The sequence below is a fragment of the Cavia porcellus genome, unplaced genomic scaffold (genome assembly GCF_034190915.1).
Source record: "Cavia porcellus strain 051 isolate PalLab524CR breed Dunkin Hartley unplaced genomic scaffold, mCavPor4.1 scaffold_4, whole genome shotgun sequence".
NCBI classification, from domain to species: Eukaryota; Metazoa; Chordata; class Mammalia; order Rodentia; family Caviidae; genus Cavia; species Cavia porcellus.
In genome coordinates this window covers 104,629,796-104,648,555 of record NW_026947487.1, presented here as the reverse complement: position 1 = coordinate 104,648,555, position 18,760 = coordinate 104,629,796, and the positions used below count along the sequence as shown (strand labels likewise).

At 36.5% G+C, this 18,760-nt stretch overlaps 1 protein-coding gene across 4 annotated transcripts in view; it reads right to left on the bottom strand.

Annotated features, from left to right (window-relative positions):
• The window catches only part of Phlpp2 (PH domain and leucine rich repeat protein phosphatase 2), a 75,181-nt gene that overhangs the window by 10,981 nt on the left and 45,440 nt on the right, over positions 1 to 18,760 (bottom strand). For all 4 annotated transcript variants that reach the window (XM_063247611.1, XM_063247612.1, XM_003471946.5 and 1 more), the window contains 8 exons: positions 17,164 to 17,310; positions 16,571 to 16,801; positions 14,862 to 15,064; positions 11,332 to 11,392; positions 7,014 to 7,109; positions 5,278 to 5,433; positions 3,076 to 3,276; positions 242 to 404 (listed from right to left, as the gene is read on the bottom strand). In XM_063247611.1, coding sequence (XP_063103681.1) covers positions 242 to 404; positions 3,076 to 3,276; positions 5,278 to 5,433; positions 7,014 to 7,109; positions 11,332 to 11,392; positions 14,862 to 15,064; positions 16,571 to 16,801; positions 17,164 to 17,310 — 1,258 coding nt within the window. The remainder of the gene's footprint in view (positions 1 to 241; positions 405 to 3,075; positions 3,277 to 5,277; positions 5,434 to 7,013; positions 7,110 to 11,331; positions 11,393 to 14,861; positions 15,065 to 16,570; positions 16,802 to 17,163; positions 17,311 to 18,760) is intronic.

Genomic DNA, 18,760 nt, shown 5'->3' with positions numbered 1-18,760 from the left:
TTTTTACTCCCAAATGCTTAAACTCCCAATGTATTCTCCAAGGGAAACTTAATTTCTTTCCCACAATGAATTAAGTATACTAAGATCCCAAACTAAGCATGTTAGAAGGGAGCATTATCTCTTCCTTAAGAGAAGAAAATTATTTCATTTACATATCTTTCTTCTTCCTTGTAAGAGAAGTAGCTCACTCATGCCCTTAAAATTTTTCCCAGAAGGACATCATTCTAGCACATAAAACTACCTGGATCTGAGGCAATTGCAGAATTTCTGGAAAAATGCTGATGTTGTTGGAGTGTGCCACAAGTGTGTGCAGCCTTTTGCAGTTTGCTATGGTTGTGGGGATGGTTTTAAGCTTGTTGCCACTTAGATTCAGTTCTTCCAATTGCTCCAATTTGTTTAGTTTGCTGGAAAAGAACACCAAAATACCATACTGCACCAAAAAAGAAGCTTCCAAATAAGTGCTATTTCACAGCATCAACAGAGTATGGAAAACTGACCTGATCCACTACAAAGGACCAGTGAGAAGGAACCAATCAGACAAAAGCCGCCGAGGTGACTGCTCCTGCTACATCTCAGGCTGACCTGTTGCTGAGCATGTTTCAAGGGCTGACAGACATACTGCTCCTGCCTTCCTCACAGTGGGTGAGTATACATATCTTTCTGATGTCTGACTTGCAAGAAATCACTCTAAAGCATGAAACTATATTTTTCAAATTTTAAAAATGGATGTTACATTTAAGAAATAATGTTTTATAATTTACTTTTCTATTTAACATATTAAACCCATCCATATCCAGTTCTCATGCTTTTATCTTGTACTACTGCCCACCTGAATCTTACTGAGTTATAAATAGCAATGCCTTATCCATTATCTCAATCATCTTCCTACAAGTACCAAGAACTGTGCTAGATTTTGAAAATTTCCAAAAGAAACAAGATCTGGATTGCACCTCTTCAGTTTTAACACAGCTCAGGATATGACCTAGAAGACTGTCCAGCATGGAACATACATTTTCTTTAAACTTTTTTTTTTTTTTTTTTTAATCAGTACCGGGGATCGAACTCATGACCGCCTGCTTGCAAGGCAGGTGCTTATGCTGCTGAGCTAAATCCCCAGCCTATACATTTTCTTTAATATACTGCTCCTCAGTTTCACTTAGCTTTACTGTCTGTAATTGGATTACTTTAAAATTTTGTGCTATCTCCTGCTACTTCTCACCTTTACTGCTACTTTCTTAATTTTTTAATTTCTTTCATTCCTTTTTTTTTCATATACCGGGACTCAAACTCTAGATTTTGCACTTGCCAGGCAGGTGCTATAACACTGACCTATCTTACCAGCCCCTTTATTTTTTATTTTCTTTGATGTGTTTTCACTTTTATATCAGGCCTACATTTGATCCCTCCAACAATAAGTGTCATCAAAGCCAGGCATTATACTACATGTCTGTAATCCCTCAGGAGACTGAAGCAGGAAGACTAGGAGTTTGAGACCAGCCTGGTCTACACAGTAAGTTTAAGGCCAGCCTAGAGTACACTACATAGTGAGACACTATCTCAAAAAAAAAAAAAAAGTGCCATCAAACTGAGTGAAATATACTAGTTTTTGAGAGGTAAATCTGTTATTACCCAACAGTTTCACAAACAGTCTAATATTTTCACTTTATGTGAAACATTTGAGATCAACTAAATTAATCTGATAAGATTTCAAGAAATCTACTAGATCCTTAAATTAGGATTCCATACTAACCAAAAAAATCCATTGTTTCCATTCCTTTAAGAAAGTAATATAGTAAACTATATTACTATATATATTACTATATTACTATATAGTAAACTATATTGGTTACCTTCTTAAATTCTAGCTCATTTTATCATGTTGACAAAATTATCATTTTAAAATAATTTTTCTTTCTCTCTCTTGCTTTTTTTTTTTTTTTGGTGACAAGGCCTCACTATGTAATGGCCTCAAACTCTATATAACCCAGGCTAGCCTTGAACTTGCAGTGATCCTCCTGTCTCATTGTCCCATGTGCTGTCATAGGCTGCATCACCAAGCCCAGCCAATTTTTCTTGATTTATCATACTTGTAAGAAAATTCATAAAATAAACTGAGAACCAGCCATGAATGGTGGCACATGCCTATAATCCCAGCAACTGGGAGACTGAGGCAGGAAGACCATCATGAGTTCAAGACCAGCCTGAACTACATGTTGAGACTGTCACAAAATACTAAAAAAAAATTTTTTTATTTAAAAATTAAAAATGAGAAGTCATTCTTATTCAAATTGTGCGTGTGTGTGTGTAAGTATATATGTGTCTGATGGAAATTCAGACATTCAAAAAACTTCATGTGATATTTATAATTTCACTGCATCAAATCCCATGTCCCATGTTGTTTTCGAAAATATGATTACAAATGATCATTCTGAAACTGTCTCCACTGCCACTAAATAAAAATGCCAGCACAAACTGTCTCTTATGTGTCTACAAACATACCCTGACTATAACTCATCTCTTCCTCTAAGCCTAACCCAACCCAGGCTCTGTGCAATGTAGCCAGTAGCTTGTGCATATCTTCAACACCTTGCAACACTTCATGGCAACTGCCTGTTTGTCTATTTCCCCAATATGATTTCAGGCTCGTTAGGCAGATTATAACAGTTATAAAGTTTTGGCATATAGTACAAATACACGATCATTAAATATATAAAACAAATCTAATAAATTCGTTATTTTATAATACAGCACTGACAAGAATATTATCTTCAGAATTATTTCTTAAGTTTGTCTTTTTCTAGGCTGAACATTCTCCAACCATTCTTAAATAATTAGAACTAAAAATTATACACATTTTAACCGCAATTTCTTTGAGCACTAATATCTAACAACTAAATACTAACTACCAGAAGTGAGATTTCCCCATCAGAGTAGTGAAATCCAGCATCAATCAGTTCACACTGAAGTGATTGTTCACACTGAAGTGAAGTGTCACAGCAATGTGGCCATAATTTAGTCTGACAAATGGAGAATTAATGTTATGACTGAAAAGGATCAAAGTTTGCATTCATTCACCTTGCAGGAAAGGTCTGCAGCTGGTTGTTTGCGAGATGCAAGATCCGCAGGTGTGGATGCCCAGTCAGGACAGGGATGCACTGATCTGTCAGGAGGTTGTTGGTCAGGTAAAGTAGCTGCAGCATGCTCAGGCTCTCCTCCCCAGTGCATGCAGAAGGCAAGAACTCCAGACTATTTGCAGATGCATTCAAGTATCTGAGACTGACACAACAGAGATCATTTCTTTTGTGTTTGTTATCTTTTTATGTAAGAACTACCATATTCTCTGAGTATGAAATGCTGCCATTCCAACCTTCTAAACTACAAAATAAATTAAAAATTAAAACGTGACCTCCTGGCATGCAGTTTTCTGAGTTTATCCAACCTCAAACTCCTTTTACTCAACTCACACAAAGCAAAGTATAGAGGGAAGAATATAAGTATGGTTATCTTTCCAGGCTTGTGTGATGGCTAGAATCTAACCTAGCCTTATCGTTAGGTGTTTATGTGTCTAGTGAAAGGGTATTGTAGAATATCATTTTCACACATATCTCAACTACAAAAAAAATTAAATTGATTTTAATAGCAACATTATTTATTTAGCTAATCTCTTAACAATCTCCTAAGAAAGAACATATAGGCAGGCTGTTTGCATTTATTTATTATAGACACCATAATGATTTTCTTTAGATCCTTACCCAATTATTTCTTTAGAGTAATTCCTAAATTTATGGGATCAAAGGATATATAAAAAAATTTTTTAATATATTACCAAACCAAACTTGAACAATGCTATTCTTCCATAAGAATACAAGAACATCAGCACGTTCACACATTTGCTAAAACTAGATCATAACTCACTCTAATCTTTGGCAATCTAGCAGGTAAGATATGATGTGACTTAAACATTTGCCAAACATGGCACCTATATATAAAGAATGGTCTCGTGAGTTCGATCCCTCCCTGGTACTGATTAAAAAAAAAAAAAGAATGGTCTTTGTAAAATACAGCTAATATATTTAAACTTGTAAATCTTTTATGTTGCATGATTCACATCCTTAATGAGCTTTTAAGCCTATTAAAGATAATGTGTCTGTGTCCCAAAATTGCTCTATACAGAGTATTAAACTGAGATTCCTATAGCTATGTAACTTTTCTAATAGATTCTAAGACGGCAAACAAATTTTATTCAGAATGTCATTAGAACTAAATGCAATGAAATATAGTTAAGTTGTATTAAGCCTCCATATCAACTGTCTGAAAATTCCCTTGAAACACTTTTTGAATTTTCAAAAATTTTATTTTGAGTTATCCAACCAAGGATATTACAGATTAAGAGGGATACAAGCTACCAAACAGACCAAACATTTGTGAGCCAAATGCTTTTTGTGTATCTCCTGTAACCCTGTATTACTATACTTTTCACTGCTTTCTCTATTTCTACACTGAAGATGATATTAATCTCCTTGTGTTGTAGAAGAGTATCATGAAGTAAAAAAATCACCATACTTAGATGGTGGGCAGGTGGGTAGTTCAGAGGTAAAGTGACTGAGTGCCTAGCATGTACAAGACCCTGAGTCTGATCCTCAATACCACAAAAAGCAATAAACAAAAATAAAACCTAGTTTCAATCTAAAGGTGACACACGTATTAGGTAAACCTGATTATAGGCCTTAAAATAGAAAGGTATACTGTATTTGTTAATTTCCAATGAGATACCAAATACCTTTTAGAAGTTTATTACTTGTAGAGGCAGTTTTCAAAGTAGATAGCGAAAATGCTCTGCAAACAAGGAATGTAACTCAAAGATAGTTGGATAAAGCTAGAATTAAACAGACTTCAGTGGTACAGCCTTTTCTTCCCAAAGCAAAAGCTGAAAATTGCCCAAAGCAGCTACATCAGAATGTTGCAATTTCTCTTTAAATTTCAGTAACTATTTAGTTTTGGGAATGAAAGCCTGAATCTTTCCAATCTACTTGAAATTATAACACAAACTTTTTATTTTAGGACTGTTTCAACTTTGAGTTAGAGATTACTAACCTCATGACACACTGTCATTTTTTTCTTTCATAAAAATTACAACTAAATCTCCTCCTATAGTTGGAATATCAGGTCAAATTATAAATACAGTTCCAAATATCACACCAATGACAAGCCAATGGAGTTTATTAGCCAATGATCACATTCTTCTAAATCAAAACACAAAAACCTTCTTGTACTCACTTTAAGGCCTTGGAGAAGAGGGTATCTGGCAGCCTGGTGAGAACATTATGCTGGAGATCCAGCACCTCCAGGGGGATATGCTCCGCCAGAGCTGGGAGGTTGTGGACATGGTTGTGTCCCACCATCAGTTTTCTAAGACTCAAGCTACTCAGAATTCTAAGGGGGAATAATACAAAGAAACAAAAACATACTTAAATCCTTCTTTCTAAGGCTGTCCTAGGCTATTTAACTACAAATCTGTCACCTGATCTAAAAGAAACACATTCTTTCTAGAGTATAATCACTAACAAGTACCCAAGCCAAGAAAGCAGCAAGACCATATGTTACCCACCCCACCACAAAATTAGTAAGGTCATTCTGAGAAAAGGTGAATTCGTGAACACAAGCAGCACAGAAATCTAACCTAACATGATTTCTAGAATAAATCCATTCAGATTTTAAGTTTAGACAGAAATGAAGCTTATATCACATTTATTAATGTCTGTGGCTTTAATATAATAAATTTGTAATAAAATTTCATTACAAGAAAAACTACTGAGTGCTTAAATTGTGTAAGTCATTTAACAATATTCAGAAAGATTAACTGACTGACTTGCCAAGGATCTCACAATGAATAGTAAATGGTACAGTCTGACTCCAAAGATTGTACTCAGACCTCTTATGCTAGCAAGTCTCTAGTTTAATTCTTAAAACTCTGTAAGTACACATTTTACATCTCAGTAGTTTTGAATGCACCCCCCCCCACTCTCCCAACTCTGCCAAGTACCACTCTGCTTCCCCTTCTAATGACAGAAATCCCACCACCTGACAAAGGTTAGTTTGAATGCCATGTTCTCCACAAAGCATTCTCTAATTATTCAAAGTTTTTCTGAATTTCTAAAACAATTTATCCATTGCTGTGATTAAGAGTAAAGGCTCTGTAGTAAAAATGACTACATTCAAATGCCATTTGCCATTACTTTCTGGTTAAGTACCCCCTCAGACAAACTATCTAACAGCTCTTTAGTTTTCAAATTTCAAAGAAAAGATGATAGCATGTATGTAAAAAGGTTAATAGATAAGGTAAGAGCCTAATAGTAATGTTCTTAGGGCGTTAACCAACTCATTATTTAATAACACCCTATAAAACTGACTATTCAGTCAGGCTTGTTGGTGTATAACTGTAATTTCAGCACTCTGGAATGCTGACCCAGGAGGATCAAGTTTGAATCCCATGGGGGCAACTTAGCAAGACCCTATCTCAAAATAAATAAATAAAAACAGAGCTAAGGATGTAGCTCAGTGTAAAGGCACTAGGTTCAATATCCCGTATCACAAAATAAATAAATAAATAACAATTATTACTATCATATCACCAACCTATGCCAGCAACTTGGTGCACTTTCTAACATTTATCTATGTATGTCACAGTATGTTCTTATTAAGGCTCTTATAGGCCAGACCATGTATTAGTAATCATTATATTCCATCTGACATATAACACCACCAAATATTCAGCAGGTTTCAGTGTTCACTAAACAACTGTAAGGCAACTCAAATCTAGGAAAATAAGGTTGGGATATAGCTCAGCAGCACAGCACCTGCCTGGCAAGCACAAAGTCTTAAGTTTGACTCCTAGCATCAAAAAAAAAAAAAAAAAAAAGATTAAAAAAAAAATCTAGGAAAATAAATACAAACACACATGCACATGCACAAATACACACACATACACACATATATTATACACATTTACATACCTTATTGGAACCTCTGTGAGAAGATTATAGCTCATATCTAATATTTCTAGCTTCTTTGCTTCACAGGCCCAATCAGGGATACACTCCAACAGGTTTCTACAGAAAATAAATAAATGAAAGACATCAGTGAAGATGTCAAGGTGTAGCTGGGCATGGCAGTATACACCTATAATTCTAGCACACTGAAAAGCTGAGTCAAGAAAATCACGAATTTGAGCCTATCCTGGGTTACTTGGTGACTTACTGAGAACTTAAGTCATTTAAAAAGAGGTGGGGCCCTGCAAGCCTAGGAATTTAACGCCCAGTGCTGAAGGAAAAAAAAAAAAAAAAAAAACTACAATACACATTATAGTGTAAGTCTTAAAATTTTTCCCAAAGGTCATGTGTTTTAAGGCCTGGTCACCAGATTGTGATGCACTACGGCTGGGGGAATCAGCACCATTCGCAGACCAGAGTTAGAGAGAACAAAGCCATACCAGCAAGCAAGCCCAGTCTGGGAACCAGCACCATGGGCGGGCCACCACCAGATTGGAACAGACCTCAGCCCCTGCAGGCTGGCAAATGAAAAGTAACAACCCCACCCCCACTCTGTCTGCTGCCGCTGCAAGCAACCAGCTTATCTGGAGAAACACAGGCTCTGATGATAGCTATGGAAGTGAAATGCAATTGGATGTCTGTGGTGCTTTGGTGTTCCACTAACACTGCAGGTCTATGGCCAGTGGTCTGATCACAGGTTCAGGGTATAGTAGAACATAGTGTGACACCTAGGGGTGATCTCCTTAGGATTGCAGCCATTGTTGAATCTCTATGATCTTGTTTTGGAAGTCCTATATTGTTTCCATTGTTTTGTTGGGTTTCCACTGTTTTGTTGGGTTTTATTCTCTTTTGTTTCGTTTGATTATGTCAAATCCGATGGCAGGAGCAGCTATTTCATAGATAGCAAGATACATTATGGTAGCAATCTGAATGTACTATAAGCTTGTTTTAAAGTCCTTTATTGCATTCACTGTTTTGTTTTTACTGTTTCTATTCTGTTTTGTTTGACTTTTACTATGTCTGAAGTTATCTGCAGCTATTTTGAAGATACCAAAAGGCATTATGGTAACTACTGTTAATTTTGTAATGTTTTGAAGTTGTGAAGTTGTATCTTCAATGTTTTGAAGTTTTGAAGTTGTATCTTTTACACTGGTTTGTTTTGATTGGTTTTATTGTTTTATTCTCTTAAAAGTAAAAAAAAAATAAAATAAAAAATAGGAGGGGAGCCTATAGAAGAAAGTTAGGTCATTAGTGGCATGCCCTTTGAAGGGAACACTGGAATCTAGCCCCTCCCTCTCTCTTTGCTTCCCAATTGCCTTAAGGTAGGCAGTTTCCTCTACCATGTGCTCTCTTCCTGATGTTCTGTCTCACCACAAGGTCCAACCAACCATGGACTGAAACCTCTGAAACCATGTGCCAAAATAAACTTCCTTTAAGTTGTTTATCTCAGGTTGTTTTCTTTTGTTTTGCAGACAAGCTCTTGCTATGTAGTTCAGGCTACACTTGAACTCACTATGTAGCTTAGGTTGGCTTTCAACTTGAGGCAATCCTCCTGCACTAGTCTCCCCAAGTGCTGGATTACAAGCATGCACTATTACACTTGGCTATCTCGGTTTATTTTATCAGAGCTACAGAAATGTGACTAACACACAAGTAGAACTCATTTCAACCAGACAACAATGTTAACCAGCTTATGAGCCTTTTAAGGCAGAGACACTATCTCCAAGTAATTCCCTGATGTATTATCAGCAGGCGGAGAACACTATTAAACTAGAAGGGTGGGGAGGGACAAGTGTCTGAATATACACGGTAATACTGGGTCAGTTATGCTACATGTTCAAAGATGGTAAGAATGCTTTCAACAATAGAAAAGAACACATGTGGTAGGGTGGGACAAGGAAGAGATGAAAGACTTGGGAGAAATGACATTTTAAATAAACTTTGCCGGGGCTGGGGATTTAGCTCAGCGGCATAAGCGCCTGCCTTGCAAGCAGGCAGTCGTGAGTTCGATCCCTGGTACCGATAAAAACGAAAAAGACCAAAAACATAAATAAATAAATTTTGCCAATGAGTCAGTTCCAAAGATAATTTGAGAAGAAAAAAGCAAATTCTAAGGAAAATTACCAATGAGTAAAGATGAAGAAATAGGGATAAAAGGTAATTAGAGGAAACTTTCAAACCACTGAAAGCATAAACTTAAATGTTTGGTAGAATATGAGGCAGATAAGAGGGATTTTTGTTTTTAGATGGGACCTAGCTTCTCTTATGTCCTCAAGCTTGATGGACCTATTTAATGAAGCAGAATGAAGTAAGTGTTGGAAAAGAGAATACAGATACTGCTAGCAGTGTAGTGAAGGACAGGAACACTGCCTGAAACAGTTCTCTAATAAATGTGACGTCTGGAGGGGCTGGGCATTTAGCTCAGTGGCATAAGCACCTGCCTTGCAAGCAGGCAGTCGTGAGTTCGATCCCCGGTACTGATAAAAATGAAAAAGACCAAAAAAAAAAAAAAAAAAAAGATAAATGTGACATCTGGGATAGTATTTGAAGAACGCTATACTGTGACCCTGTATGAAAAAGACATTCTCAGAAAGGGATGCCAGCACGACAGCAGAGACTCGTAAAGAATTTCCATGAGACTATGAGGGAAACAGCCAGTTTAGTGGTGCTGCAGCCATTAGTGGTGGGAGATAAAAACAGATAAACTAGACTGGAACCAAGTGTAAACCACATCTGGAAGGCTATGACTTGATCTTGCTGGTACATGGGCCCTACTGAAAGGTTTCTAAGCAGTGGGGAGACAGTATCAGCTTTGTAGTTAAAATAGATCACTGTGGAACATGTTGTCTATTCAGGTAGTTCCAGTGATAAAAGAAAGAATAATTACAATTATAGAAAAGAAATGATATGAATGAATATCAATAAAGCTGGAGGAGAGGAAAGGTGAGGAGAGAAAATTCCAGAAATATTTAAAGGGCAAAAATTAAAATGATTTGAAGATAAGATTTGATGCAGGGAAGAAAGCAGAGGGAAGGATAAAACATTACTTTCAGGCTTCTGGCCTAAAAGACCAGTAGACAACAATAACATAAACTGAAATAGACCCACGACAAACAAGTTAAAGTGGCAAAGAGAATGAGCTTAATTTTACATGTATTTGAGGTACCTGCAGATGTGCACATCAAAATATCTAGCACAGATTGGAGGCATGAATCTGAGGCTGAGAGAAAAGGGCTGGAAATCTGGGTGACAAGGACGCTTGGGTGTACCTGAAATCACTGGAGTAAATGAAATTATGTTCAGTGACAGGTACAAAGGGCCAGCAATGAAAACCTGGGGATAATCGACCTTTGAAGCACTAGCTAGGAAAGGGAATATACAAAAGAGACAGAAGCAATGGTCTACATGGTATGAAAAAAACTCAGGTTGTATTAGCCAGCTAAGAAACCAGTATGTTTGATGAAAAGGAAACAAGTGTCAACATGCTGGTGAAATAAGGAAAAAAGAACTGAAGAAACCAAAGCAATAAATACCAATAATTCTTCAGAATAAGAATCTGGTGATAAATGTAATCATTATGTGTATTTAAAATATGACAACAAAAAAACTGTAAAACTCAATGACTGAATGTTGAATGCTTAACCGTGTTGAAAATGAGTAACAGTATATAGTAAACCTCATTTACTTAATCCTACCCACAAGAGAATAAAGTCCTGAATATAATTAATATCTCCCCCAAAATCAAGCTGACAGTCATGAAAATATAAAAATAAACTAATACAGTAGAATTTTAAAAATTTAAAGCTACTAAACAGCTCATGAGTGGTGGCACCTGCTTGTAATCCTAGCAGCTAAGGCTGACACAAAAGTATAGCAAAAAAAGCTGGGGATGTAGCTCAGCACTCCCTGGGTTCAATCCCCCCACATATATACCCACAAAAGTATTACCTGATTCCAACTGAGGCAGGGAGCAAATTACTACTATAAAGATGATAGTCTAGTGATGGCAAATTTTCCAGGGCTTTCAATGGTACAGCTTTATCACCATTATGATAGGCCTGCTCCTAAACTCACAATCTTTTAGAAGGGATAATTTACAGGCACCTTTCTATTCCAACAGAGCTCTTCTTTTAACTATAAAGCTATCTGACTTATTTCTTCCGCTCTAGGTTATCCAAATACTTCAAAATACTTAAGATTTTTTATACTTTCAAAACTGCCAAAGAATTAATATCTGGCTCTTAAGAATCAAACAAGCACCACCCTCAAGAGACACACTCACCGGGAGAGTTCCAGGGAAGTGAGTAAATGGGGCACAGGGTAGACATTCACTGCTGTTAGCCCTGTTGAAAAATGAACAGGCATGAATGACATTCTCCAAAGAAAAAAGAAATTGAGTGCACAAGGGAAAAGGTAGCTTAGTGAAGTCACAAGAAAAAAACTGACATCTACTCAAATGACAACATAAAACTAATGAACAACTCACTCTGGCTAACTGATCCTGATGTGTCTTGAAAAATAAACTAGTACTTAACAATTCTGTATTTATGTATCAATTTGTATGTATTTATGTACCAATCAATGAATTTCCACAAGCTGAACACATCAGTGGAACCAACAGGCAGATAAAGAAACAGAAATGTTGCCAGCTCCCAGAAGCAACCTTTTATTATTCTTTCTAGTCACTGCCCCATAAAGGCAGTATTAATTATCCTGACTCTGAATTCTACAGATGGCTTTTATCTATACAAATGAACGCATAGTGTATATTCAAGGTTTTTTTGTGTATTTGGTTGTTTTGTTCTGTTTGCAATTATGTCTAAGTTTTTAGTCTGGATACATTCAGTCCACAGTATGCTTGTGGGATTTACTCATTGCATAGGATTATAGCTCATTCACATATCTGTATAAAGTTGTGAATATGCCACTGTTTATCCAAGTTAGAGCTGATGGACATTTAATGTTTTCTAGTTTGGGGTGACTATGAACAGTGTTTCATGAATATTTTTCAGTCTATGTCTTTGTGTATTAATGTAAGCACTTAATATACTGAGAATGAGCTTAGGAGTTTCTAAAGTGATTGTGCTAATTACACTTCCAACAGCTGCCACCAGTATATTAAGTCTTTGTCATTGGAGTCATCCTGGTGAGTACGGAGTAGCAATACTTGTATTCAATTTGTAAGTTTCTGATGAGGAGTGAAGCTGAGTGTCTTTCCCTATATTAAATGACCCTCTGGATTACTTCTTTTGTAAAGCTGGCATCAAAGCTGCAACTGTTTATGCGAATTTCTCCAGGTTGCAAAATTTATCAATTCTGCAAGCTGGGCATAGTGGCACACTCTGAGAGGCTGAGGCAAGAGAATCACAGGATTGAATTCAGTCTGTGCAACTTGAAAGACTTAGCAAGACTCTGTTTCAAAAATTAAAAACAACTTTTTAAAAAAGGGTTGGGGTATAGCTCAGTGTGAATTTCAATGCTCAATAACTCAAAAAAAAAAAAAAAAAAAGATTCTGCAAATAGACTAGCTAACCTCAAGACCCATTTAGAACATTACCATGATAAAATCTCAGCAACCAATAACTGCCTGTGTGTTGGCAAGGTCTTTTCCAATAGGGTCAGGCATTCGAACTTTCTAGATTAAAGAAACAGATGGGTCTGATATGGAATTTCTCCACAGCAATGTTCTGCTCCCATATCACAGTATCATATAAAGCACAAGTCAGTACTCATCTGTTGTGACCCTCTACTTAACCAAGCAGTTAATCTGAGCCATAATTTGAATTTTCTTTAACATAAGATGTAATGAAAACATTAGGAGTTAACTTTCTTTATCCTAATAATATATTTTTTAGATACATAAAATCAAATAAAATGAATACTCTCACTCACCATGTAACTTTTAACAAATCTATATTCTATGTGTTTTCCTTTTTTTCAGAATTAAAATACTATACATAACAAAAGATAAACATCATAATGAATAGGATTTCTCCTCATCAATTATTTCATGCTTTATACACACTTACAGCTAACAAAATAATATTTTTGTGTTTTAAATATTGATAACTATCATATACATATATAAACTTTCCTTTGTGCTAACAAATGTTTCTGAGATTTATGCACATAAATCGACAAATTGATAGTATATTCAATTCCACTACTGTGCAATATTCTACTACATAAACATACCATAACTGATTTACTTATCTTCCTACTGACAGTCCTGTTTCTTCTTTCATTGTAACACCTCTGTTCTCTGGGATATATTCCACGTAGGGAATTGCTAGATTATGATTTACACGGATCTCCAGTTTCTCTAGCACAGCTCTCTGAGACAGGTTAATGATCAGTCTTCTTACTGGCAATATATGATGGCTCCACAAGATGTTTCTCCTCATCTTTGGTTACATGTACCTTTTTTTATTTGATGAGTATAAAGTGCTACTATTTAAATTTGTCTTTTTCTGGTGCTTGATTTTTATTTTTTATGTTTTTTGATTTTTTTTTGTCCTGGGGATAGAACTCACAACCTTGAGCTTGCCAGGCAAGTGCTCTGCTGCTGAGCAATATCCCCTCTGGTATTTGATGAAACTATAGTTTACTCTATCTTTTTTTTAATGGTACTGAGGATTGAAACTAGGAGTATTCTACCACTGAATTACATCCCCAACCCTTTTTATTTCTTCGTTTGAGAAAAGACTTCATCTTTTCCTTCTTTAAACACAGAAAAAGTAAACGTTACTTCTATGGTAAAGAAGCACTCCCCATAAGAATGGCTTCAACAAATAAAAATCTTCCAAGAGCAAATCCCTTTTGAAATGGAGGGTTTCTTTCTCTACATTAAGGCAGCACAAGGTTTTAGATCAGGGATTGGCAAAACGTTTCCATAAAAAACTAACTAGTAAATATTTCAAGCTTTGTCAACCATAATACAGTTTCTCTACTGCTCAATTCTGCCACTTTACTATAAAAGCAATAATATGTATATCTATCACTATGGCTATGTTCCCATAAAACTTTGTGAATGCAGAAACTTGTATTTTATATAATTTCGAAGTCTCAAGAATTTTTCTTTTTTTGTTTTCAAACCAAACATCATAAAGTGTAGAGAAGCCAGGCATGGTAGTACACACTTATAATCCCAGGATTCAGGAGGCTAAGGCAGGAAGGTTACTGTGAGTCTGAGGCCAGCATGAGCTAACAGCAAGTTCAAGGCCAACCTGAACTACACAGCAAGATCCTGTCTCAAAAAAGAAAAAAAAAAGGGTAGAGAAGCCAGGAGTGGTGGTGCACACCCATAATTTTAGCATTCTGGAGATAGAAGCAGGAAGATCACCATGAATTTGAGGCCAGCATCGGTATGTGTTAAGACCATTCATGATGAAATGAAAAAGAGACAGGAGAGCAGATTTAAACCTTGGACCACAGTTTGCCAACCCCTGCTTTAGAGTAGTACTGATATGCCATTTTGGGCATATTTTGCATAATGCCTCTTGTGATCATGAATCTCAAAGTATTTTATTTTGTCTTTTTACATATACCTCAACCACACAAGTACTGACAGCAAAGTTAAGAGAGAGATAAAAACTAAACCTCAGTGAGCTACAAACCTCATTTTACAAAGCAGCAGAAAAGGACCACAAATGCCATTATTCTTAGAAAGCTAAAACTAGAGCTAAAAGAGAAAAAAGAAAAGAAAGAAGAGAGAGAGAAAAAGAAAGAAGAAAGGGAAAGAAAGAGGGGGGGGAGGGAAGGGGGGGAGGGAGGGGAAAAGAAAGAAAAAGAAGACGCTTATGGAGTACTCACTGTTTGAACCGGCATAGAGAGTTCGCAGGGAGAAGCCGCTGAGTGTCAGTTCCCTCAGCTGATTCCGTTCGCAATGCAGCTGCTCCAAGCTACATAAGGAGCTAAGATCCAAGTCAGTCAACTGATTATCCCTCACATCCATGTGTGTGATATATTTATTTCCTTCCAGATTTTCAAAAACCAAGGTTTTCAAGTGATTCATCCTTAATATCAGAAATAGAGAAATAATTAGAAGTAATTCTATTTAGTGTGTTTATCAAAAGAAAAATGCAAGAGATATTTATCCCTTTTCCTAAACAATTTAAGAATTTCACTAACTTCCTAATTTTAAAAATGTAGGCTGGGCGTCACGGTGCATGCCTGTAACCACAGCAGTCAGGAGGCTGAGACAGGAGGATTGTCACAAGTTCAAGGCCAGCCTGAACTGCGCAGCATAACCCTATCTCAAAAAGACAAAAAAAGAAAAAAAGGTTATTTATAGACCATAAATGGTTCATAAAGAACTCAAGGGGTGGCTAAGTTAGACAATCCACACTGGCAAATACATACACAAATTAAATAAAGAGAAAGAAAAGCTGGAGATGGTAGTACATATCTGCAATCTCAGCCAGCCTGGGGAACTTAAACTCTTGTCTCAGGGGAAAAAAAAAAAGAGCTGGGGATATGACAGTGATATCATGTGCTTGCCTAGTATGTACAAAGCCCTGGGTACAATTTTAATTCCCAGTTGGGGGGGGCAGATATCCACAAAACATAAAGTTACATCCAAGCATTTAGTAAGGATAAGTGGCAGTGAAGGACAAAAAAAGTGTACTTCTGGTGGGTGGATGAATAGCTACGCAGTCAGGAAAAGAGTCAGCTATCCCTCCTCCCGTGGCTGTGCTTACTCTGTCTCACATGCTAAGACTCACATGACACTAATGGAGAAGAAACTACTCTGTACATATACAGAATGGTTCCAAGGCAAGCTCTGTAAAATTACTTCTTGGTTCTTCTCCATGTAAGTATATGATGTGATGCACACAGGCCTGTTTTCATTTTCCTGTATTTCAAGAAATCTCTTACTATTTCTTTACAAGGCACATGAATGGCTTCCTGTAACATTCAATAAACGTCTTCTACCACCTTATTATGATTAGAAAATTTTATTTTGCCAATTTCTTAGTGAGGTCTTCAATATTTCAATTACAATCAATGTTACCAAGAAGAAACCTCATGATGCAACAGAAAAATAATATGCATATAAACAGATGTTCAATCTTAATTACTTATAATAAATATCAATTCAAACAGTAAAAACTACTTCTGTCTTCTACTGGCAATAAAGAAAAAGACAACTAAAACCCAACATAGATAGGGATGTGAAGAAACAGGAATTCTCATAAAGTGTTGCTGGAAGGGTTAATCAGAACAACTTTTGTTAAAGGCAATTTGAGGGTCTGTACCATCATTAATCTGTCTTTTAGTACATGAAAAATGAAGTTTTACTATAGTTTTTTAAGCATTTCATACTGTTCTAAAATCCCTTTTTTTTTCTTGCAGTACTATGGACTGAAGTTAGGGCTTCACACCTGTTAGCCTAGTTCTCTGCCATTGAGCTACTTCCCAGCCTTAAAATCCTAACGTTTTTAAGTCTTTATAAGGAGCAGACCTAAAGGTCCATCAGCATCAAGCTAAACAAAGGAAGCTGTAGTAACAAATGGCCTCACCTTAAATCCACATGCTTGATATGGCTCATTCGGCTCAGCACCCCTAAGTCCAAGACTTCCAGATAATTTCCTGCCATAACCACTTTATCTAACATTGTGAGTTTCTCATAAACACCAGGAATGTAACTAAAGTTGTTGAAGGAAATTCCCAAGGAAGAAAGCTGTTGCAGATTTCCCAATTCTTCAGGTAAAGTGTTCAGAAAATTGCCATCAAGACAGAGTGTTTGAAGGCTGCAGGGAGAGAAAAGGCTTACTTTATGAAAGGTTTCATTTAAATGAATAGAACTAAAGTTACAGATTCTGACTCTGTCACCAAGTGTCAATTCCAAAAAGGTAAAATGTCCTAACTCTTGCCCTACATAGACTTAGTAACTGACACAGATAATTTCAATATGAATCAGGAAAAAACAAAGAAAGAAAAACAACATTAGAGTCAGGATCTCTCTCTGCTACTGAAATGGAGGCACTGGTCTCTGCTGGAAGCATGGAGATCTCTGGCATCAAAAACCTCTGCTAACTAGAATTTTAAAATTAGTGATTTATTTTTTTACTACAAAAGCTCAAGACATTAAAATCTAGTAAACGTTACTTACTTTAGCAGGTTGCCAATCTGACTTGGCAGGTCATGAAATCCATTACAGGAAAGGTTGAGCTCAGTCAGGGTAGAAATTTCACATAGCAATACAGGGAACAACCCAAGTTTATTGTGGGACAAGTTCAGGCCCTTCAGTTGAGAAAATCTAAAGAGCAAAAACAAACACATATACACTACTTCAAAAACCTATTACATATCTTTACGAGAGACATCAACGGCCTTTGATGGTCTATTTTAAGTGATCTGTTTCTATCTGTTCCATAAATATCACCCACTACGTGCCAAATATTGTATGAGGACAGAGACTACCAAGGTGACTAATGTAAAGTCTGTGCCATCAATGAGACCAGGTCACAAAACAATCAACCCATACAAAGGCATGACTAACAAATAGCAGATCAAACCCCATTATAAGCAACTTCTTTTAACATACTCAAATTATATTGGCTGAAAAGTCTCTTAAAAATGAACGGACCAGTTGAGCCTGCAAACACATCTGTGACAGTGTTTTCCTGTGATATGGTCTGACACACAAGATAAAATGGTTACTTTTAGTGCTTGCTTTGTTTGTAGAAGTAAAAGTATTTACACTGTCTTCAGCAGAAATGGTACTGTCACAACTGTAGGTCCACACAAGTCACTCTGGAAGTATGTATCAAACTTTGTTATTATACAAGTGTAGGTGGTGAATAGGTGGTAAGGATGGGGTACTGTTCTCTACCACAATGACCTATCACAAGCTCCTAGATGTAAATCCTTGGTGCTTCACTCAGATGCTCCTCATCCAAATTCTCAATGTTCCACCTCCAGATGACCTGACCTTGATTACTGTTTATTCCTCTGACATGGTGCCTTGACTGTAGCAATTCCAGAAGCAAGTGCTACAAACTGACTTCCTTAACATTATAACTTGTTTGAATTTTTATAAACAAGAATTTTAAAAATATATCACAATTAAATATAGGTTTATACTTTTAAAATATTTCTGAAACATATCAGATAAGATAAAGCCTATTTCTGGAAATTCTAGAGTTATAAGCTATTAAATAAAAAATATAAAATATGTCACTTTTTTTCCTTTTCTTTTCTTTTTTGGAACCTCACGCTTGCCAGGCAGGGGCTTATGCCACTGAGCTAAATCCCCAGCCCTGAAATATGTCATTTTAATGTATAATATGTCTCTTCTTTTTAGTAACAATTAGGTATTAACCCAAGGGCCTTTGCAATGAGCTACATCCCAGTCCTTCCCTCTCTCCTTCCTCTTTTTTTAGGAACGGGGTTTTACCATATCACTAAATTGCCCAGGCTCAGCTCAAACTTCCAATGTGATACTTCCACCTCAGATTCCCAGTGTCAGGGATTACTGGTCTGCACCACTGCTTTTGGCTGTGAATGATCTTTTTGAACATCATGTAACATTTTGTTTGTTTTTTGAGACAGGGACTCAGTAGGTAGTCCAGGCTTTCCTTAGACTCACTATGTAACTCAGGCGGCCTCAAATTCACAATGGTATCCGTCTATCTCAGCCTTGCAAGTGATAGAATTATAGGTATGTGCCACAACACCCAGCTACCATGTAATTTAAACTACTATGA